At 46.2% G+C, this 24,154-nt stretch overlaps 1 protein-coding gene across 1 annotated transcript; it reads right to left on the reverse strand.

The window, feature by feature from the left end:
* Nucleotides 1–13: 13 nt before the first annotated feature.
* On the reverse strand, nt 14–22,216 carry LAMB3 (laminin subunit beta 3). The gene is made up of 21 exons (XM_026036047.1): nt 22,028–22,216; nt 15,449–15,563; nt 14,898–14,971; nt 14,408–14,599; nt 13,911–13,974; nt 13,335–13,510; nt 12,705–12,825; nt 12,137–12,325; nt 11,884–12,039; nt 11,509–11,705; nt 9,616–9,727; nt 8,882–9,254; nt 8,182–8,342; nt 6,832–7,040; nt 5,592–5,795; nt 5,084–5,228; nt 3,227–3,434; nt 2,294–2,435; nt 1,767–1,943; nt 1,199–1,352; nt 14–222 (listed from the first exon to the last, which is right to left on the reverse strand). Exons 1-21 carry the CDS (start codon nt 22,214–22,216, stop codon nt 89–91), a joined length of 3,492 nt encoding a protein of 1,163 aa, XP_025891832.1. The 3' UTR covers nt 14–88.
* Between the last annotated feature and the right edge of the window lie 1,938 nt (nt 22,217–24,154).

Consider the following 24,154-nt stretch of genomic DNA (forward strand, 5'->3'; position numbering starts at 1 on the left):
AAGTTGGTGTCTATGGAGAAAGAAAACAATGCAACTATATGGCAAGACATATTGGTCATACTGGTGCGTGGCCTTGACAATTCCTGTCTCAGCAGCTGTCATAGTATGCGACTCGCTTGCTGATCGAATCCCGAATGCTCTGCACCCGCTCCTCCAGGCCCACAAGGCTCGCCAACTTGGAGATAAAAGCTTCGTTGCTTCCCTGAATTTCTGTCTCCAAAGCTGAGGAAAGGGGGGAGGAAAGTGTTACGAGAGGCTTCAGTCRGAGGAAGACATGTCCAGTTTTCCTTTCAGAGGCTACTGGAGTTAGAATAAGCCCTCCCCTCCCTCACAGAGCAGACGTTGCTCACGTAGGGAAAAGGAGAGACAGTTAACTCTCCTCCTTCTGCATTTCCCTTTGACCCCCCAGAAAACGTGAACACAACTGCTCTGAACTTTGGTTCACAAACATTGCAAAACTTGGCAGATCAGCCGTACATGTCACTTCCCCATGCGTGTGTGCTGCTCACTGCAGTCACGGTRCAGCCACGAGGCGCATCCTGCCCCATGCTGAGCACTCTGCAGGAGGGTCCTGCTGGCTGCTGCTCTCCCAAAGAGCTCTGGCTCCTCCAGCCCCTCTGAAGCAGTAAGTGACTGTACTGCTGTTGGTCGCAGAGGGCACCAGTGCAGGAGCAAGCTCTCAGGAACACRTGGCATGCTGTGAAGACCACTGCCTGCCATCCTGCTCAGCGGGACCAGAGCCCCTCGTTGGCACCCTGGGCTCCCTGCCTGCTGAGACTGGCCCCGAGCAGCCTCCTCCGAGCACCTGGCCTGCACAAGCTCCTTGACGTGCCCCAGGATTCATCAGCAACGGCCTGGCCTGTGTGCCAGGCAATCATTCACTCTCCTTCCACTTGGAAGGTGGCTCTAGACTCCCGGTCACATACTGGTTGGCCCAAAGAGTCACCAAAGTCATTRGCTTTGAATGTTTAAAAATTAAACATTATGAAAACCAAGATGCTGCCTATCCACTTGGCAGGCTCAGGTGTCCCTTCTGCACCAGGCACACATGCCCTTACTGACTAAATTTACTGGCTTAGTACCAACAGCTGCAGCCCGGATGCATCCCCCAACACTACTGAGTATTTGGTGTTCCATGAGGCAGCCCTCTAGAAGCCCTTYCTCACCGCCCGAGATTCCATGGAGTACAGAGTCTTACCTCCCATCTTGCGCATCATGGCTGAAGTTTCCTCAAGCAGAGCTTTGGCTTCCAAGTTCAGGCTTTGCAGCCTGCTGCCCTGCACTCCCAGTGTTGAGCTCTGCTTCATTCTTCCCTTCACCTCAGTGTACATTTGTTTCACTTGTTCAAATGCCTGTTGGAAAGCAAAGTGTGTATGCAGCATCAAACAAATGGGGAGAAAGGGGACTTTGCAATGCTGAATCATTTTAAATAGCAAATGGGTACTGTCCTAAAGCTTTGCCATTGGCATTATTATACAAATGCACAAAGGCTTACACCACAGTGACACAGATACGCTGATTGATAGCTACATAGGCCATGCTATCTCTGGTGGGAGATAAAGCAGAAATAAGTTTTCAGCAATAGGCATTAGGAYTGAAAAATGACCTGGATAGTGAGATATGACACAATATCAACAAGAAAAAACAGTGCACAAGCCCTGCTAGGGAATGTGCCTTGACACAGCTGGCTTTGCTGTCTTATGCCAATAAAAAGAAGGTGCAGAGCTGTGAACTGCTTTCATTCCTGACTTGTCAGACCCTGGTACCTGCTGTGCGCTCCTCGCTTGCTCGCCAGCCTTGGCTGCTGTCTGTTGTGCATCTGTGGCTCTCAGGCGATTTTGATCCGCTTTGTGCTGCAACTTGGTGAGTCTTTCTGCAAGACCACCCAGCTGACCAGCAATGGACTTCACGTTACTCTCAGCAGGGCCAAGAACAGCATTGATCTAAAAGCAGTTTTGCACATTAAGAAGGAAATCACATCCAAAAAAACCATTATAGTATTTCRATCTTTGACTGACAAATTACAGAACTGAGGTTTCAGTTGGGGATCAGAGACAGCACTGCACAATTGAGTAAAGCAAAAGAGAGGTCAGGTAGGTCAAATGAGGTTTGTAACTGGTTTTGGGAGAAGCAGACAAATGAGATGCACCAGAAACAAAAAACAGCAAGGATTTTATTAGATCCCCCAGCTTCTCTGCTATGTTGGCACAAGACACTATCAAGCAGGAAGTTTCAAAGGGAGAGTGAGCAAGGCAGAATATTGCAATTTAGAAGGTCATTGAACACCACCTACTTCTTCAATGCGCTCCTGGATGAATCGAAGGGAGGAACTAGAGCCCCTGATAGCCCCCTGGGCCTCCAGGAGCACAGTGTTTGCTCGCCTCAAATTCCCAACCACCTCTTCCACGTTGCCCTCCACGGCATTTGCCCGATTCCTGGGAAACACGGGGACAAATCATTAAATGTAGACACTTACATGGATTAGAAGTGAAAAGTATTGAACTTTTTGTTATTGTTGTTTCAACTGGTGCAGGAAAATATACTAAAGGAAAAGCAACAGCCACTCAACCAGTTACAACTTCTCTGTTTGCAGTGAAAATACTCAAACTGTGATAGAGCGTCCCCTAGAAAGGCAGACTCCCTCACCTCATCCCTTGCAGCAGGTTAAGCAGGTGTCAGACACTGCCAAGGAGTTTACATACTTATCCTGCTAACCTGCTCTCTGGGATACTGCTGAAAGTCAACACGTGACAATGCAGATGCTCCAAATTTGCAAAGCCTATAATTACTTTTTTAAGGGACTGTGGGATAATCCTCCCAACTTTCACCCGGGAAACAAACAGTCTATTTAATCCCCTCACACTCCCTTGTGCAATCAGGATATAGGTCACTAGTATCAAGCAATGCAAGAGCAAGCCTGTCATCTCTCACTGTGGGGGCCCTGGAGAAGGAAAACAGCTTCCATTAGTTCGGAAAAAGACCTTCTTGTTGTACTACCTACCAGGAGACCTATTATTAGCAGCCAGATTTCTTACTTCTATCCAGGCACCAGATGGATTGCAAATTCATTCTTTCAGGTACTGTGCATAGAAGATCCCAGGTTAACACTTCAGGTTGTTGAAGTCAGCACAGCTCCAGTAGTTATGTTTAAACCCAACTGAGAATCACCACATTCATGCTGGCTGTGTAACCCTTAGCTGCTGAAAGCCTTTGATTCTCAACTGACCTGGCTTGTTCTGCTTCCTGCTGCAGCTGCTTGGCCTTAGCAATATCCTCGGCTGTCTGGGCAAGAATGCTCTCCGGACACTGCAGCTTAGTCGCCAAATTTTGGATCTCAGTCATTTTTCTCAGGGCTGCAGCAGCATCCGTAGGGAGATGTAGTGAGAGAACAGACTCACTGATTTCCTGGATAGTAGCAGGGTCAGTGTCTCTGTCTAAAGAGTTTGCAAACAAACAGTGTCAAAAATACAAGAAAAGAATTCTGTCAATGCTGTATGATTCTTTCTCCATTACTCTGAACAACATCTCTGACATTTCCTTTTCTCAGCTTGGATCAAAGTTACCACATAATAGTTCCTAAGCATGACACAAATATGTTGATTGGCATCTTTTAGCATATTTGATGCTTTAGAATTCCCGAGGCAAAAATCTCTGTAAAACTGACCTAAAATTTGCTATAGGTCTTCAATGACCCTTCCACTAGTTACTGTTATGGACTTATGTGACCCTATTGTTCTTAAAGAGGGAGAAATATGATAAAGTGCAGGTTTATCTCAGTATTAAAAACTACTTCTACTGTTTAGAATAAAATGAGAACTGCATTTACATTTAGTATGCACTTTTCATTCACCTTGGTCAAGCCTTCCAGAGAAGTACTAAAATGATATCTTYAATTTGGCAGAGGGTAAGATGGCTAAGCCAAGAGCTCAGTCAAGTAGATCTCATTGACTAAATGAGACTGTGTTTCAAGACAAGCCTTTTCTTATTTCACAAATAAAAGTTAACAAATCTGAGGAATCAGATGCAGGCAAAGCCCAAGGGACATTAGCCTGGTGATTAGCTCAGAAATATCTTCACTCATCATTAACACCAGGCAGCACCAAATGACCTGATTTTCTTATTCAGCTAATGCTCATGAGGCTTATTATGTTATTACAATCTGTCTGTGAACAATAAGTCATCCCACTGTTTTATAGGACAACAAGGAATTTAGTCTGATTAATAGTCTGAAGATTTGTCCGAGTTTACTTCTGGTCAACAGACGTTGCTGATAAACTCTTCTGCCTCTCAGGGCTGCTCAAAAGCTGCCATCCTAACCACAGCTAACTGGTAACATTCATAAACAGCTTCAGCAGAGGCCCTGAGTGAACGTGTTTGCCCCCAAGGGCCAGAGACAAAGAAAGGAACCGTGGCAGAGAGCAGGACACACACACACACACACACACACACACACACACACACACACACAAAATCTGTTGCCCATGCTACAAATGAAAGACTTCTCTTTCTCAGGGCTATCGATCTAAACTTTCCACTTTTGTTAAATTCAAGTTTTGTTTTGGAACTAAGAGATTTGACAACAGATTTGGCAGTTAAAGATTCCTCCACAAAGCCCTATACCATGAAGGCAAAGCACAAAGTTTGGTATGTTCTTACCCCAGGCCATACATTTATAGATGGCTCTTAACATCCCTGAAAGGAAGCAGGCCAGGTCTACCTTTGATGAAGTACAAAGGAAGCCAACATAGATAAAACAACCAGGATTAATTTGGTTTCATGTGAATGGCACAATCAAGCTTGACCAAATCAGCTGGCCAAACTTCACTTACTGAAAAAATCAATGAGCTTTGCATCACTGAAATTCCTTCTTCTTTGCCTCTCAAGATGCACTCTATGGACGCACATTATCTTGGGCAYGTGAATAAACTCAAGTGCAGGTGAACTGGCCATCTCTGAGCCTAGAGTGGGTGAGCTATTCAGCTGATACTCTTTATTGCACTTACACACAGTACCACTGTACAGAATTAGATGTTCCACGCAGAGCAGGCCTGCCCATACATACTGTAAGCTTGCACAGTGCTACCTGACAGGAAGTTTCGAACTTTCTGGATGAACTGCCGAACACGTCGGACATCGCCTTCTATCTGGGTCCTTGTTATACTCATYTGCTCCACAAGACGCCGAGCATTGCTTTGAATTTGGTTTGCAGATGTCTCCGTTGCTTTAATCTGCAAACAACAACATTTTACTGAAGCCACAGCACTTGCCCCAGAATCCCAGCAGCCCTGAACACAAACCCCAAACAAATTAGGCAAGTCTGCAAAGCGCGCCAAGAACTGCAGGGGTAGCATAAGGATATTCATTTAAAGAAATCCCAAATTTCTAAAGCAGTCCCAAAGATCAAGTGCCAGATCAAGTTTGAGATTGGTTATTTTATCACAATCTGTTCTTTCCACAGCTGTTTAATAGGCGTCACATCTGCTGCACTATAGCAAAGATGCAACAGCCGAGCAGAGGGCTCTGGGCTCCTGCTGCTGGCAGCACCCATGCACTCRCGCAGGCCCAGGGAGCCTCACACTCGCCGCACTCACCAGCCGCGTGGTTTCCTGAAGCCGAACACTCAAGCTGCGAAACTCACTCGTGGCTTTCTCAGCCTTCCTGAGGGCTCCTTGTGACAGGGGGAAGACGCCCCTGCAGCTCAGACCATCCCCGCACTCTGTGCTGTTGTCTTGCAGGCAGAGGAACCCTTCACACTCGGCAGCAGTACACTTCTCCAGTCTGAGGCCACCACAGATCTACATGGGGAGAAAGCAGCACGTAGCCCTCAGATCTCTTGGGTGCCATGGCATCCTCAGCAGCACAGAGACCTCAGTGGCTTCAGTCTGACAGGCAAGTCAGTCTATGCCCGGCTCTTTGGACAGACTCAGGCCAAGGGAGCTGGGCATGAACTTGGAACATTTCTGCAATGAAGCTCTACGTAGAACAAAGTGCCAAGACAATACTGTGAGATCTGAACCYAAGAACGAGCTTGAGCTCAATTAGGAGCAAAGTGGGAGCTAAATTCTACCACCTCATGAAGTATAGCAGAGAATTTGTCTACATGGAGTAAACATTACATTTCCTCTTAAGACAGCAGCTCTTCACAGTGAYGGGAATCCCTGCAGCCTGACAGTTTCCTTTCCAAGAGAACACAGGCTGAACAAATCCTGCTCACTTGCCTCAACACAGGGGGTTTTAATTGCAGGTCATGTTCTAGAGTTACCATCCAAAGAGGACACTGCAGCAGGGGCACAAGCAAATTCATAGTGAGTGCAAAAATCAGTGCAGACTGATGACTTGGGAACATTCTGATGCCCTGAAAAGCAGAGATGGGAGGCTGGTGGTCTCCACAGCAACCGTGCATTAGGAGACACTGAAATGGATCTCCATGGCAATAACAAAGTAGTGAAGGAGAAAGAAAAGGAACCTTATCCTGAAATTAAGTGGATCTTTGAGACACAAGAACTGACACAAAAGACAGTCCTTGGAGGAAAAAAAAATGCATGCCTGGAAAGGGATGAGAGAGTAGGGTCTCCGGTACTTTGGTATTTGTTGTTACTAGACAACAGATACCCAGGCTGTACCCCGCAGATGTCCCAAAGGAGCAACTTGCCAGGACGCCATTTACAATGAGTCTCTCTGTCCAGTGATTTCATCCTACAACATAAGAGTGTTTGAGGGAAGACTGAGATGGAGGATCCCAGGGTAAGACTTTTGATTTCTGAGCACTGCAAGGCCCTCTTAAAAACTAGAAATGTGTGAGAAAATAGGAAAACAATATCCAGTTTTCACCTTATTTATAACTGGGGTCAAGTTGGGCAAGGAGGCTATCTTGCCCTGCAGAGTCTGCAGCGTGGAGGTGTAGTCTGTAAAAGCCCCTTCCAGACCCTCAGTGCTTTTCCGGTTCCCTCTGGATTCAGCTAGCAGCCTGGAGGCACCAGCTACAAGACTGCTGGCATTGCTGGATGTCTGGTAAGCAGATCTGATTGTCTTGAAGGCTCCTGCAGGAATAAAAACAATAAATAACACGAATGCTTTCATGACTCATAAATGCAGCATACCTACCTAAACAAGCCACTGACTATACCCTGCAAGTGGATGTGTGCACAGAGAGGAGGGGGATACAGTAAGGGAGATTAGTCACTAAAGCACAACTAAAAATTTCCTTTCATTCCCAAATGCCTTTCAGCCATTCTTTCACAGTGAGCTATAGAGCCTTCCTGAAGGCAGAATTCAGGTTTGAGGCTCAGAGATGAAACAAGATTAGAACAAATGCAATACAGGTGCTGACTCTGGGCTAAAGCCCAGCTGTGCTCAGCATGTCCCCAAGGTGGCTCTCGCAGGGGCAGGGAGGAAACGCTCCTTTGGAGCCTTTTGCATCCTCAGCAGGTAGAGCCCAACGCACCCCCTTCCCTCCACCACTGCAGCCTGAAAGGAGAACCGCCAGGACTTAGACCTATAAACCCTGCTCAGACATCAGAGTCGAGTCCAAGGTGCCCAGGCCGAGGTCATTCTCTGTGTTCTCTGGATTAGAGCACCCCTGCAAGGCTGAGCTGGACTGTGCAGTATATGAAGGAGGGAAGACAGAAGACAATAAGATGCTTGGAGAGAATTAGCTATAGCAAGGATATAATGGCAACCTACTACCAACATCATCACAAGGCTTAATTAGCTCTTCTYCTAAGTGTGTGACAGCGGCCTGGCTCCCTTTTCCACCCCTCCATCCTTTCCATCTGTGCAGAACCTTCATTATTTCAGCTTCCTCCTGGTTTCTGTGACACATTCTTGATGGGCTCACCCCCTTTTCTAATAGTTCATGCTGGGCCCTGGAGAAGAAGCACTCTTGCACGCAGCAGAAAGTTTGTGYCGGGTGAGAGAGAAATGAGCCAGCCTGCTGGGACATCAGGAAGTGATGCATGCCAGCTGAGTCTTCCAATCCCAATATTTGAGAGCAAATAATATGTTAGCATAAAATTGCTAGGAATTGCTAAAATTAGAGGTGGGATAAAAAGAGCTATTCCTAGGCCAACAGCCTGTTTAAAACTTCTCCATTCAAGCAGTGGGAAAGCAACAAGACCCACAGGCACATTGAGGTACATTAACAGATGCAAAYGAAGGAACAGTACGACTGCAGCATCATACCTGAAATATCTGTGCTGCGGCTGGTTTCAAACTGCGTCTTTTTAGTCTCATACTGGCCATTAATGATAACCAAGCTTCTGTTGAGAGTGTCAAGCTCACGAGATAAAGAAGTAGTCTCATCCAGAAAATGAAGGTCAGGATTTATGCCTCGGGTGTCCCTTCTGGGATAAAAAAAAGCATAAATCGTGGATTCAAGTATCCAGCAAGCCATCTGTGGACAGACATTAGAGTGCCCTTGTGCTGGGAGGCTACGAACACAGTGAAGAGGCACTTCTCTCTGCCCAGAGAACYGACTGCCCAAGTACACACAATAATCTTGCAGGTTTGAACAGCCCAGAGAGAGTAGGGCAAGGTTACAGCTCTCCTCTTCTGGGTCCTCTCTGACTCATCTCACCAGACTGAGTTTACATCAAAATCCTGTCAAATGGTCTCCTCTCTGCAGGGAAAGCCCAAGTCACAGCATATTSAAAGGACAGGCCTCTTGCATCCCTAATCTTTGCATGAGCTAAGCAATATTTTCAATTATGGAAACAAAGCAGAAAATATTCAAGTGAATAAGTGTGACAAGCCTAGTCAGYGCACAGGAAAGTCTGTATCTCTCCCTAGCTGAGGCAGCTGCTCTGTTAGTTCGAAGCCTGTGTCCTGGCACTATTGGCCCATGGAGCTCTGGGCAGTGCTCCGCTGAGACCAAATCCTTTACCTGATCGCAGTGAGCTGGCTGGCCAGCTGGGTCAGGCTTTGCTCTGTSACTAGAGAGCTGCCAAGGATGCTGTGGGCCTGCTGAGCGTTGCCCTCTGCTTCCGAGAGGCGGGCACTGAAGTGGGAGCCTCCAGTCCCCAAGCGCAGCTGCCAAGTCGAGTTGCTCAGGCTGTCCTTGCGCGTGCTAAGGCGCTGGATGTCACYGTCATAAGCTTGGAAACAGGGGTGGCACAGCTCACACTGGGGGAAGGTGCTGCAGTGCCCCCGCTGACACTGGTCACAGCGGAGTCCTGTAACGCCCGGGCGACAGAGACAGCGCCCTGTGGTCTTGTCACATCCCGTTTCCTCCGTGCCCTGGAAATCGCAGTTGCACTCTAGCGAATGGAAAGGTGAAAAGACACAGAGGTCAAGTCCATTGGAGAGGGATGGTGGAAATCAGACCCTTTAAATTAGATGCCAATATAATCTGCAGTCAAATTCAACCCTTTCACCCTTTGCACTGTGTGGGAAGGAAATGGCATGGACACAGTAAAAGAAACAGGCCCCAAAAGCCTGGCTGCTCATTGTATCCAGAGATAGGAGAGAGAAACAGCTGAACAGGGATGCTGTTCCAGAGAGGAAAACAGTGTGTGTACAGTCTGATGGCAAGTCATTGGTCTCATACTATTTTCCAGATTATCAGCAATTTCACTGCACTAAGAAACACCTTGCTAACAAGAAACAGCTTCTACATACCTGTGCATCCCACCCTAACATCTCCATAGTGCCTATCTGGGCAAACCTGCTCCTGTTCTGCAGAACACGTTCTTCCTGAAAAGCCTTCTCTGCAAGGACACTGTCCTGTGAACTGAAGCAAGAAAAATACATCAGGGATATCCAGCTCTGAATACCGGGAAAGCCCTCCCTTGACTTGCTCTGGAATCAGTAAAGCTTCACTCTATTCCCATCCTTTGCTGACTTCACCAGTAGGAAATTCTAACCAGGAATTCAGGCTTCTGCATTTGGATCCTGAAGCAGACAGCTCCAGGCTGATATGGCAACCTCAGTTTTATCTCTAACCACCCCTCATTACACCCTTCTGCTGTCAGACCCTGACAGAATTAGTCACATTTTCATCCCACGCAGACACTTCTGCTGTTGCTGAACTGCTCTCCAGCTCCTTGAGCGACAACGAAAATCAGGCATGAGTGGGAATTCAGGCACCTATCTCCCAGCACTTGTGTTTATCACCATTGTTTAAGTCCCATGTGAGCTCAGCTGCTAACTCAAGCCTACACCATGATGTGAAACACTCTGTGCAGCGTACCCTGAAGTGTGGAGCCTGAGCTCCTCTTAAGTCCTTCTGTTTTCAGTCTGTATTTTCACCTGCTTAAGGGTAGGAAAACAACAGAAGCAACACAGCCCTGATCTTTCAGCCCTGGGGAGAGGCTCGTCCCATCACTGCCAACACTGGGATTTATTACCAGGATGTAGGAGACAGAGAGAAAAAAAAAAAAAAAAAAAAGAAAGAGAAGGTGAAAGAGAAGGTTTCCCTTCACTGCTCTGATCATCACTGCAATCAGCCTGAAACTTTGTAAGGGAACTTGTAACCTACCCAGTACCCTGGCAAAGGTGATAGAAAGGGATCACCATGCAGGGTCTGCACAAGGCAGTCACTTTCATGCTGGAAAATTGCCCTCCATTAAACCAGCTGAATATTTCCAAAGTTGTTTTTCATCAAATAGGGGAGCAAAGGTTTGCCATGAGCTCCTTACAAGTGCCATTCCCCAATAATGAGGAAAGCAAGAGGCACTTCTGCTCAAGGACAAAGGATTCACCTGTGAGCAAGTAGGTCTGTTTTATGATCTCAGATCTCCTCCTTGCGTTGAGCTGGTTGGGGACCTTTCTTTGGCTCTTAGGACATTTTTTTTTCATTTAATTTTAATTTTCCCAGTTGTCTCTTAAGCCTGAAGTGACAAATGTGCTTTTCATTGACAAGTGAGGACAATTAACTTGCCCTGCCTGTGTGAAAAGCTCTTCTAAGGATTTCCTGACCAAGTATTTGGCCTTTTAGAACAGTTTAATCTTGTCTCTGTAATTACCACTCTCCCTCATTTTCCTGAATAGCTTGTCATATTGTTTCTAGGAAATAGAAAGTGGAAAAGCGGCAGCATAATGCATTAAGAAATGCACTGTCCTCTTCTGGAGGGATAGCAACATGAAGCCATCGAACATGTGGTTTTGATGCTCTGCTGCTTCAGTGACATCAAGATCCTACAGAGACACGTGCAGAGCCCTGACAGCTTATCCCCTGCTCCCCTYTGGGTTCACACTGCGCCAGCAGCTCCACACAGGATGCTCTCAGCATTGGCTGGAAACAGAAAAGGGAGGAAAAATAGGAGAGAGCACCTACTGAAATCACCCCTCACGGCTACCTCAGAGCTGTGTGAGCAGTACACTGAGCAGTCTAAAGCAACTATCCTCACAGTGGCCAAGAGCATGAGCCAGGCACCAAGTGACTGTCCAGGATACACAGGATATGCAGCCAGCGGGTGACTCTGACTTCTGTCCAGCTATCTGCAGCATCTAGCATGAGACTGCAGGGTCCCAGGTATGTGGGAGTGCCACGTGGCCAGGGCTCAGCAGTACCTGGTTGCACTGGGCGCCGAGCGAGTGGCGAGGGTGGCAATCACAGGGCTGGCAGCCCTGGCCGCTGGCGATCTTCCAGTGGCCCATGGCACACTGGTCACAGTTGGCTCCCACCACATTGGGCAGGCAGAAGCACCTTCCTGTCTCATCATCACAGGGCATGTCCGGGCGCGATCCCAGCAGGTTGCAGGTGCATCCTGAAAAAGGAAGGCTTTAGTCTTGTTAGAACTGGGTACCTGTCTTCCCACAGGTCAAAAGCCCAAGGGAAAGCCCAAATCAATGCTGGYTGGAATCAGCCCTTTCAGAGTTACCAGACACTGCATGCAAGGCTAGGGGTGAGTCAGCTGCCTGGCAGCTATTTGAGAGGCTACTCACTGCGACATCCCTGGGGGTTGGCGTTGGCCAGCTGGGTGAATCCTGGCTTGCACAGGTGACAGCGCTCCCCCTGCACATTTTCCTTGCAGACACAGTGTCCAGTGAGATGGTCACAAATGGACCCTGGCACAGTGCCATCCGGATCGCATTCACAGGCTGGCAACGTGCAATAAAACACATCAATGAAGAGGCTGAAGAGAAGTCAGTGGGAACTTCTGGGGGAGGTATCACTCGGAGATAACCAGGCACTTACGCAGACAGGCTTCAGGATGGGCAAAATCTTGCCGCTGGTTGCGAAAATAGTTAGTTTTGCACCGCTCACAGTTTTTCCCTTCTGTATTGTGCTGGCAATTATCACACACACCTCCGCTCTCCCCACCACTGGCTTGGTAAACCTCTGGGTCAAAATGGCATGAGTCGGAGTGGCCATGGCAGTTGCACCCTAAGAAGAAAGACAGCAAGCCTATCTAATGCTGTAACCAAGTAGAAGTCTCCCAGCAGCTGGAGGCCCTGCATTGTCACTAGATGGTGCCCTCGTCACCTGTGTTGCATGTTATCACACAGACACCACAGCAGTGTGAGGCYTGCACCAGCCAAAGAGTTTCAGAAGAGCTCTCTCTTGCTCCATTTGGTGAGTCTGGAGGCATCAGCCCTATTGCAGCTCCACCAAATCAGTATCAGGGCCATCGATTCAGACAGTTCATATCAACATCCAGTCTCCAGCAGCATCCCAGTAAAAGGATTCAGAATTTCCTCCCTCCCCTGTCACTCATGAACAAGCAGAAGTTAGAAAGGAAAGAGGGAAAGGCGGGTATAAGTACTCTGGCATTCGTGGGGATTGTCATCCTCTGCAGGTCGCCATGGYTGGTCATTGTAGAAATCTGCACAGTGATCGCAGTTTGGTCCTGCGGTGTTGTGCTGACACACACAATGTCCATGAACCTGGAATAAAGACAAAATATTATACAATATTTATAAATGCTTTGCTAATTTCACATTTCTTTCTTTTGATTTCTGATACACGTATCATCTGACACACCTCTGCTCCTGGCTCATGTGCCCATTCCCATACACTGCAAAGACGGAGGAAGAAAGGTCAAGGTTTCTTACGCTCAGAGAGCAAGAACCATGGCAATAGAGACAAGCTGCTCCTCAGCCCACTGAGGCAATCAATTCCCATTACCTTTACAAAGTACTTGAGGACAAACACACCTSTGGCTAGGAGGACAAGAGCAAAAACCTGCATTGAGAAATCTGTTGGGGATATGAAGGAGCCTGATAGAAACTTCAGGGAAACTTCACATCAAACTGCTGGTTATTCATTTCAAACTCTCCTGATCAGTATTCCATAGGAAGCAGAAAGCCAAGGTGTATGATGGGGCTAGAACACAGAGATGGACTGATACTGAACAGCACTAGTCTCCCAGCTTCTCCTGATGCTCTGCACTCACCACAACATGCTGATCTCCAGAGGGAGCACAGCTGTCTGCGTGCCCATTGCAGAAGCAGCTTCCCTGCACCTGCATTTCTGTCACTGCATAGAAAGTGCTGGGCGAGCGGTAACCTTGGTGCACGATGTGAGCAAGCTGAGTGAAGTTAATCCGCAGGTTGGTGAATTCTCCCAGGTCTGTTAGGAACCAATAAGAGATGTGAGGAGGCAGCAGACACAGAGACACTGCAATTAGTGCTGAGGGTCAGGAACAAGAGACAGAGCAACTTCAGCGTAAAACAGTAAAGCCTGAAAGCTGCTCCTGCCTTCAAGATATTTGACACACTGCCGGATATCTTAGGGGCACTGCAGGAGAAAGTTGTGTCACTACTGTACCTGTGGTGTGCACAAAAGCATCATACACAAGAGAGGTGCCAGGGCAGCTCTCAAAAATGCTGCCGAACTCTTGTTTTGCAAAGACATTGCTCTCTCAGAAGGGCTTACAACGACTCAGTGCCCTCCATCACGTGTAGGTTAAACCCTAAGGTGCATCCTCCCCCTTTCCATTTCTCAGGTAGACAGGGGGCCTTTCACTTACTGTTGACAATCTGGCTGTGAGAGGTAGAAGTGGCAGGTGCCAGGTCTTGGACACTCAATTTGATCTGAGAAGGAAGAAAACAAGAAAATCAAAATGCAGATAGACAGGATTCTTTCTTTTCATAGACCAAGCATTAGGTTGTGCCCTGGACCTTATTCCTCTCCAGAATTGTCACTTAATTCAAGAAAAAACTCAGAATTGCTAAAGATTTAGCAAAAGACTGACATCAATTTGCCCACACAGCAGAAAGGGCTTTCTTTCTGAAGGAGCAAGAATCTTCCAGAGAACTCTTCTCAGCGCTCTTGGGTGTYTACTGACTCTTATCACTTGCCAAATATATTTGTAGAATATTTCCTGACACATACAAATCCTAGAGCTTCCAACCCACCACATCTCTCTGCAACACAACTTAGGTGATCTGCCCTCTATTACAGGCTCACATTGCAAGGCACATACAAATACTGGGGCTTCCTGCAGTGAAGTCCTTTAAACCCTACCTTGCCCCCGTGCAAAGGGTATCCATGCTGGGCAGGCAGTTCTTGGCACTGTCCATCCTGCCAGCTCTCGGGAGGGCTCTGGGGGATGCCAGGGAAGGAGGCAGCACAGTCAGTGGCCAGGTACTGATAAACCTTCCAGGTCTTGCCGAAGTCGGTGGAGCGCTCAATCAGCATCGCAGCAGGAAGGAGCGACTGCAGCGGCAGGGAGGAAAGAAGAGGCACATCTATGAGTCAGGTTGCACTCAACAGATTTTGCAGTAGATGCTCAGTTATCTGGGAACCTACCACCCACTGGAGGCCGGCCTGCTCTGGACCTCCTATTTGTTATACAAGTGGAATAGAATGCAGGAATGGAGGCACAATCCCTGGCCTGCTTGTGGGGAACAGTGTGGGAGATTTCCATCTGGATTCCCACATGATGCTAAGGGCCAGCAGGGCCCTTCCACTATATTTTGTAATCTATCTGAAAGTTAGGAAGGTGCATACAAACCCTGAATTTAAGGATGATGCTACTAAGCAGGAATTTCTTGTCCAGATCCAGTTGCAAAGAGACCCGATCCATGCCTAGAGATACAAAGAYGCACCTTTCAAAGAGGCAAATCATGGAATTTAGAACAATAAAATACTTGAGTCAAATCATTTATTTCCCTTTTTTCTTTCCAATATATTGAATTCTATACCTCTCCTCCTCCCCTCAACACCACTATTCCAATCATTTAAGTCACCAAACGTCTGTGAAAACATGAAGTTAAAACTTGGAATTATGATCCCACAGGAAACAGCTTGTTTTGGTTCAAACCAGAAACTGAAGTTCCCAAATCCCCTTTGAAATATTTCTGAAAATCAAAACTTTCTGTTCAATTGTTTTCAGAACCTAAATGCAGCATCCAAGCACCTCTGTTGCTGGGAATGTTTAAGGTTGATCCCAAGCAATCAGAGGAACCGAGGAGAGATTCCTGCTGCAGAAAGTAGAGGCCTGAAGGCTTGGAGATATGAAAGCCCACAGCATCCTTGAGGGATTCCAGGCTCCCCAGTACTCACTGTTTTGGGACTGCCACCAGCGCAGGTGCCCTTTGGAAGAGAGCACGTTTTCCACCCGATGACTGTTGTGGGAGTGAGGCACCCGCGAGTCACACCTGCAGCATTTCATTCGCCACTGAAAGGACAAGGTGGGGGGCAAAGGACATCAGCGCGTGGCAAATGGAAGCCACCACCAACTCATCTTTCATCCAGGCAACAGGCTCTAATTTGGCATGAACTGGGAGGCAAACAAGTGAAATAGGGCTGTTTATCAAACAGCAAAACAACACAGGTCAATAAAACTAATGGTAGTAAGAACTCAAGGAGTTCCCTTCATGCCCCGTTATAAAGCTCAAGGTTTTAAAGGACTGAAAACTACAACCAAAATTGTTTTTAAAAAAAGATATTTTTGAGAACCATCAAAAATGCCTTCTTGTTAAGCCAGGCCTGTTTTCTGAAATAGCAGTGTTCTGTGCAGCTTTTCAGCACCAGTTTGCCACTTCTATGCAACTGAGAACTCGTTGTTTGAGCAGACAGAAAGACCTTTCTCTAGCATTCAAAACCAGTAAACGTAGCTCAGCCCCTCTGCACTCTCCCCTCTGAGCAAAGCAGGAGCAAACAGCTCAGTGGGTGAAAAGTGAGCGGGTGGTGAGTCGCGCAGCTCAAAGTTCAGCTCACCCCTAAGCGAGTAACTCAAGAAGCAACCAGAGAATTAGCATGGGGAATGCAGAGACTCAAGGAGGGGGAAACAGGAACAGGGTCCCCGAGGAGCAAACAAACATCCCAGTTTTGAATAACCAAGCAACTCTAAATGCCATTACTTCCAGAAAGCTTTTGAGTGCATGTGGCACATGAGTAGGCTCAGAAACATGCAGAGAGCAGTAGATGGTAGATTGAGTAAGACACAAGGAGCAGTAAAGGTCCCATTTTGGTCAAGAGGAGAGCAAGCCATGAGGTGGACAAACAGGCTGGACTGGGGAACCAGCAAAACAGGAAGGAAATACTTTAAAAGAAGGAAAGGAGGGAAAGGGAAGGTCTGAGGGATGTTACAAGGATGATGCATCCCTTACTAAGGAGAAGATCTGCCTGTTAAGCCCCACTCCCACTCCCCTTGCTGATGCTCTGGGCGCTTGCAGCCCAGGAAGGGAAGTCACATTTCCAGCACCTCATTTCAACACTAAATCAGGGCTGGGAAGGGGTTTAACTCCTTTTTTTTTTTTTTTTTTTTTTTTTTTTTTAAACAAAAATTCACACTGAAAACAAAATTCAAAATTCATATCACATACTTAAGAGTAAATTGTGAAACTCAGTTGCACAAGAGAATTTGCTGTTACTGACTACGTGTCTCAAAGTTTCTCGGGACAGTGGGAATTACCAACATGTCAGTCTAGCTCTGGGTTAAGGGGAGATTGACCAAGAAACACCTTTCCCTGCTTTCTCCCCTCTATATTACCAGCACTGTGACTAATTTCGGAGATTCATCTGAGACGATCCAGCCAGAAATAAACCATGGCTGTGGGACAGCATGACTGAAATGGAAATGTAGAGGTAGGAGTTTAAGCTGGGTCACTGACCTATGGGGCAGTCCATCGGGTGCCCGACTGGGAGCGCACAGCATTGACCAGTGTGGTTCTGCCCCATTTTGGCTTCAGATCTCCAYGGCCCTCGTTCTCCTACGACCTTGTCAAACCAGCTGTTCTTTAACGTCCCATGCTTCCCTCTCTCCACACATGCAGGGCAGCACGCCTCAAAGAATTTTAAGCTGATAAATTCTGACTAGAGTATTTTAAGTAGCTCTCACTGCCATTTCAACATGAGTAGAGAGGCTTTGAAATAAAACCTCTTGGCATAGGTGCATAAACCAAAATAAACAAGGATTACTCATCGGCAAAAATCTGAAGCTGCTTCTCTCTGGCCTTGGAACAAAGACCTTTAACAGCGTTGAGACCCTAGTGGTCTCCTATCAACTCAGTTTCATGTCAAAAAGGGGCACTTTTTCAGTCAGTTTCCTGGCATCCAGTCTCCCATACAGTAACCTTGTGTGGTCAAGCATGATAAACACTGCTTTAGGACAGTAATTACCATTCCAAGTCGGCTTTGGAATCATCTGAAAGACAGCAGGAATTTACAGATATGTATAGAGGTAGATTGAGAATTATTCAAAAATAGAATGGGCATCAAGCCTGAGTTATCTTAGAAAGATGGACACCTGTTAAAGTCCAGTTATGTAATTCTACTTGAGTCTATTTTAATTGTTAGCACCAGCTGCGTGGCACCCCTACGACAGGCCAATGCACAAGGCCTCATTTTGCAGTGCTCCATACCTGTTGAATGGAAAACACTATACAAGTTACCACTGGCTGTGTTGTCATCATCAAGCTTCTAGGTGAGCAATTTTATTTGCAGAGACCGCTCATTTGCAATTCAAATTTGAACCCACAGCTATAAACTCAGCCATAAAGCCCAATTTCACATCCTTTCTTGACAAGTGAAGTCAAGAGGCGAGTTTTACTGCTGACCCCAAAATTCAGAGGTGACAGAGAAGATGAGGAAGAACGGACAAAGGACTCAAAAAAAAAGTTTGTGTCTATTTAAAGAGACAGAATGGGAAGAAAAGAACCCCACATCTACATGCAGATCACAGCCAAGAACTAAAACACTAGCACACACTTTCAGAGACAACAAGCAGTTAAAAGACCTTCCTCTAACTTCAGCTTTGCCTGGGCTTGCTAGAAGCCAGGCTGCATTTTGCTGAGAATCTGGCAAGACTTGCAGCAAATGACATCCAGACTTGAGCAGCGTCTGGTGTCGCTGCTTTCAAATAATTCACAGCACTTTGAAAAAGAGAAAGGTATTGAGTTGTGTCTTTTCGTCCTCTGGAAATAACCAGAGCACAAAGCTGTGCAGAAGCCTGCTGCTCTCTACTCTATGCCAGCACCTGCAATAGAGAGTTGAGTAACATGTAATTTTGATGACCCTTCCCTTTCCAAACTTAAGCATTGTCTCAGATCACAAGCAAGGCAGAGATTGAGGAATAGTCGTCTCATGACCCAACCTGTCTATGGATCTGCTCATTCTCTGCTCCAATAGGAATAAGATATCCAGTACTGCTCAAAGATTTACCCTTGCTTGTTCTCAGCAGAAAATTACAGCCTTGCCCAGTTCTTGTCTAAGAGCTTTGTTTCCTTCCTGTGACAAATACTGCAAGGAGCTGCTGGCACTCGCTCTCGGAGGGGAGCAGTGCACTGTGCCTGCTACAGCAGCGACCAGTTCAAGCCTGCAGCAGYACGTTCCTGCAGGGACTCTGCAACGCCTACATGCTTTACCCAAGCATCCTTCCTCCCTTCTCAACATTGACTCACGGCCAGAAAGCAGAGGTTTTTGCTGAACATCTGTGACTAAGAACTTGAAGGCAAATACCTTGAATAAACACACATGTGGCCTTTAGGGGCAGTTTGAATCTTACTCTTGGTAATGTCAATATATTGGAAACCAGCAAATACACACTAAATGACCAGAATCCACTAACAGTCAACATCATCTGTTGGACAAGCATCCTACGCATAGGGCTCAGAGGTTTAAGATGACAAAGTTCAAGTTATTTCTCTTGCTTGAAAGCAAAAGATGTGGGTGCCTGTTTTCCTCACCCACTCTATTTGCTCATTATATCCCCTCAGCAAAACATGGTTTAAAATCTGCCAGAATGACAGTCTGGAGAAACCACACTGTATCATTTAGCTCTGCACACACTGCTGGAGTCCGACTGCCTCCGACATGATGTCTCAAGTGCATATTTGGCAATTTGCAATTATGCAGCAGAAGGGATACAGAAGATGGAGAAGGAGAAAGTATGCAAGGAAACTGCCTTTTTTTTCTCTTCCATAAAGCCTCTGCAGACAGAGACATATCCCTAAAGCAAAGAACAGTGCCTGAATGCAAGAACAGAAAGTGCCTGAATGCAAGAACAAGACTCAATAAGCGCAGACCAGTAACTCACTGACAGGTTAGGAATATAAATTATTTGGTATAAACTCTTAAACATTATGAAGAAACCCCCAAACTACCAACTCTGCTTTGTGCAGAGTTTGGACTTCCATGGTCCCATCCAACTACAATTATTCCATGATTCTAGGGATGCATTTTCCCCCTACAGGAGACTTCACTTTGTCTAGGGCCTGAAAGGAAAATGAGCTGGGAGGCACAGTGACATTTGCATGAACGCCCCTATTCCAAAATGTCTTTGGGCTGCTGAACCATCTAACAGGCAGTATAATTTGGACTAAAATGTTTCTTGTGATTCAGAATCACTGATGAGGTCCCCTATCAACTCATGCAGTTGGGCAAGCATATGTAACCATCAGATGGTAGCAATAAGGTACACAGAAGCATTAGCATCTTCAGCACATTCCTACTCACAGGATATATATAAATACTGGCCTGTATTTCTGGAACTAGTCAAAAAGGATTCCGTGTTAAATACTACAGGGAGAGATGCTAAGGATAACTTCAGCCAGACGACTGCAACAATCTGCCAGTGAAAGTCTCTGTCACTCCAAGATTTCTCTTCGCCTGACAGTCTCATACTCCCTTCCCAGCAACTGCTTTAAGGATTAGGTTTATCTAGTGCCTGTCTTCTCACTTCCTCACCTGTCTGACTCATTATCACTAGGCACATGCGGTGATAAAGATGAGTTCTTATTCTTCATTGCTCATATCAAGCAGGTGAGAGAAAGCAGAAAATCTTGGTCCTTGACCTTACTGAAACATTTTAATATCTCCCACGATAAACCTCTGCGGAAAGTCAGGATGTAAGAACCTATGTAATCACCATACACATATACAAAGTGCTTTTACTGTAGAAAACAGGATTCAGAGTAGGATTCAGTAAACCCAATTTTGTTCTCTTCTTGATTACATTCTTTTCAAAAGCATTTACAATCAGTACAGGGTGTTTTGGATACTTYAAAATTAACTTACCATAAAACAACCAGAAAACTGTAGCTGCTTTCTAGTCCTATGTTTTTAAGCTGAARCTACTGCAYTATCCCTGAGAAAAGTACCAACCAKAATGCCCAAAGAAGTGTTAATCTTGCTTGGTCTAAGGTCCTGCTACTGCTTCTTCCAGCATAAAAGGCAAGAACTGCACATGCCACAAAGCTGTCACAGAGAAGAGAGAATGAGACAAGAGGATGTGGAACTTGCTAATCTGCAAGAAAAAATGCACAGCACCTTCCCTCACCTATGACTAAATGACAGTAGTTATTCCATACTGCTATCAAAGTGCTGTATTTAAATAAACCAACAAGTTTACTGGGTCTGGGACAACATGTCAGTCAATGAGAGTCTTGCTATGTATATCACTGATTTCAGGACTCCAAATCTAGGCTCGCTTTTATTTAAATTCTATTTTCAGTTTTCCTCTTGCTTTTGCTTTCCCTCATGACTTGAACAGCCATTTCCCAAGCCCTAAGCTTTTTCCACGCCAGACCATTGGCCTGCCCAGTTTCCACCCCCCATCACTTTCCTAAACATTCCTGCAGTGCCCTGCACTATAAATGGCAACGCAGAGGCCCTCCCGGATTTGACTAGACCGAGGCTGCAGCCAAGAAATGGAGCAATCGCTAGTGCAAAGTATAAAGGTTAGAGGGACTCAGAGCTCTGGAAGCAGACAATGGAAGAGAGGCTGAAACTGATGCCCACAGCAACTGACCTACTAGAATTGCAAAAGAGCACATGGAGGTCAGCGCAGGCTGGCACCAGAGCCAGACAGCAGGCACCAGCCAGCTGGCAGCGGTGGGCAGCACACACAGCAACCCCTCATCCCATGCCCTCTGCTGAGATTGCAAAATGGACTCCAAAATTGCACCTATTTGGCACACGAGCATGAAAAGTCATAAGAGTCTATAAATTTAGCAAGTCTACTTTTTATGAGATGGGACTAGGAAACAGTGAGTTCATTTATGTTAGGGAAATCACAAATCAAGAAATGCTCAGCCCTTCCAAACTCCTTATAACCTGCCCTGCAGTGCGGACTTATCCATAAAGCGTTACTTAGATGTTGGTAGCAGATTTGGAGAGTGGGGATCTGCAATTGCAGATGGTGAAATGTCACACACAGAGCATAATTTCCTACCCTCACATTACCAAGCTAATTGAAAACAGACATGTGGTTTAGAAGTTTCTCTAGATCTTTGTAAAAGACCTGAAATGATCCCATTTTTGATGACTGAAATTTGAGTTTAGTTTATAGCTAAGAAGTCTGGAGTGTTAAGAAGGCCTGGGATTTTTTTTAACGTAAACGCGCATGTTTTGCTCTCAGTTTTTCATGGGAAAACCAGCAGTTTCCTCTCTGGTTCCAGGATGATCACATACCAGGGGCACAGACTCCAGCGATTTGCTGCTCTTGCCCTGCCACAGCACTCACATTCAGCTCCACTTCAATTGCGAGGGAATAAAGCACTCCTCTGCCTCTACACAAGTTGAAAGAGACACTGAAGATTGTGAGATGATGTGACATTATTGGAAGGGTRATAAATACCTGAAATAGGTTAGAGACACTGCTGTAAAAGGGTGAAGATGAACAGAAGAAAGTGAACATACTTCCCCATATGGCGTACAGTAAGTCTCAGGTTTGGTAAGGCCACACGTAGAGGAGGCTTTCAAGTGATGGATTCTTCCTAYGAGGAGGTCTCCCACCGGTGGGTAGCAAGCTCCATGAGAACAGGATCYCTGTGCATCTAGGAGCTGTGGCAAAACTAGGAAGCCAGAGAAACAAGACCTCAGTAACATCAGAGTGGTGCAAGAGCATGCTCACTGACTGAAAACTGTGTTCCCCAATAAATCAATTACAAGATCAAGTTAATACAAAGCTACAAGATAAATGTGTGTCAAACAAGACACAAGGGTTTTGCCCTGAGTTGTTTTTATTGTTACCAAAAAGGTATTCTAAATAAAGTGATCTGCACCAACAATTACTTCTGAAACTCTTCTTTGCTTTGATGCCTACCAAAAATTCCCAATGCTGGGGCTCAGGGACGTTCAGTTCACTGCCTAGCACACTGAACAGCACCATCTGTTTTCCCCCATTTGTCGGTAAGCACCTATTGCCAGAACACCAGCACTGCTCTTGAACACCAATCTCCTAGCTGCCACCATAAAACTCTGGCTAATATAATGCTTACACTAGCTGTATTTCCTAGCCTCGTGATGAACACACTCCTGTCATTCACCTCTCATCAATAAAGTTTATGTTCTGAATGCTTTTGCAAGAGTTTTAGCTGCAGGTAAAACTATCTTGCATAAGACACAGCACGCATGAAGACTACAGACAATATAACTCATTATATTACAAATATACTACCCCAATTATAAAAAAAAAAAGATCATTGCCAAGTGGCAGGAAATATTTAGCCAGTTTTCCTCATACCCTTTCAGAAGTACAGTGAGTGGGCCAGGCTTACCCGTAAGTATAAATAATGCCCAAGGACATAGTTGGCAGCGAGACTCCATGCTGTTGAGGACACACCTAGGGAAGAAGTTGCAGCATGAGCAAAAAGCAGCAGAGAGCACCTTCTAAAGCACAATCTGGGCCCTTTACATTYCTTCACAGTTTCCAGAGAGGTGATTTCATTGCAAAATTACTGACTTCTACACAATTTCTATACAGAAATCCGCCACAAGAGTCAGCTAGAAACAGAAGCGCCAGCACTAACCTGGCAGTAAGGAAAGCTCTCACTTGCCTTTTTCTCCACTTTCTGCCACGTGCCAGAGGCACAGCAGATTGTCCACAACGCAATACTGCACATACCTGGCTYGCGGCGAGGCCTTTCGGGCTTCGATGTTATCCACAGCTCCTCTGAAAGCCCGCAGTGCTCTGAGGCGCTGCCTCTTTCCTCACTCTGCTTTTAACATACAGCTACCTCACCTGTGTAAGTCAGTACCTGTGGGTGTAGTAAGATAAAGGGAGTGATTCAGGCATCTTCAGACATACACGCCCAAATAATGTATAACTCACAGCAGCTCTCAGACAGCTTCGCAAACAGAAGTCACTGAGCAGCAGGATGATGCAGAGTAAGTGAACACTTCCACAATCTACCATCCAGTGAATTCCTATCTGCAGCTGCGGGATAGTCCCTGCATCCCGGGSGCTTGTGTGGACACCACTCAAGACACTCCCAGGTGAGTGTGCAGCAAGGGGGGCACTGCAGCTGCACCTCAGCGCAGCCCCCACGTGTCTGCCCAGCTCCCCAGGTTGGGCTGCAAGCTCAAGTCACCACCACCCAACACTGGTAACTTAAAGTCTGCTTAGGGACATCCATATGAACTATAATTGCCCTGCATACTCATACACAAGGCTTCAGCCTGAATGCCACAAACACTATGACATGTTTTGGCAGGCAGACTACATAATGTGCCCAACTGAGGTGCCCATTTAGGTACCTAGAAAAGCGCCAAGATTTCTAAAGAGGCTCCATATTTATCACACTAGGATGACCTTGAATATCACGAATATCCTGTACATAAATCAGTCAAGACCCAAAAGGGAATCTGTGGAAGGGCAGACCTGTAGCTTAATGCCCAGCTGGTAAGAGCATCTCCTCATCCCTGCATCTCCTCATCCCTGCTCAGACCTATATCAACTCTCCTCACACTCCACACAGTTCGGTTGTCACTGTCAGCTTTCAGTAGTGTTAATGAAAATAGTATCTTAAGTTCATTTTTCTAGTG

This window comes from Nothoprocta perdicaria, unplaced genomic scaffold (genome assembly GCF_003342845.1).
Source record: "Nothoprocta perdicaria isolate Ctin4 unplaced genomic scaffold, notPer1 scaffold_170, whole genome shotgun sequence".
Classification (NCBI taxonomy): Eukaryota; Metazoa; Chordata; class Aves; order Tinamiformes; family Tinamidae; genus Nothoprocta; species Nothoprocta perdicaria.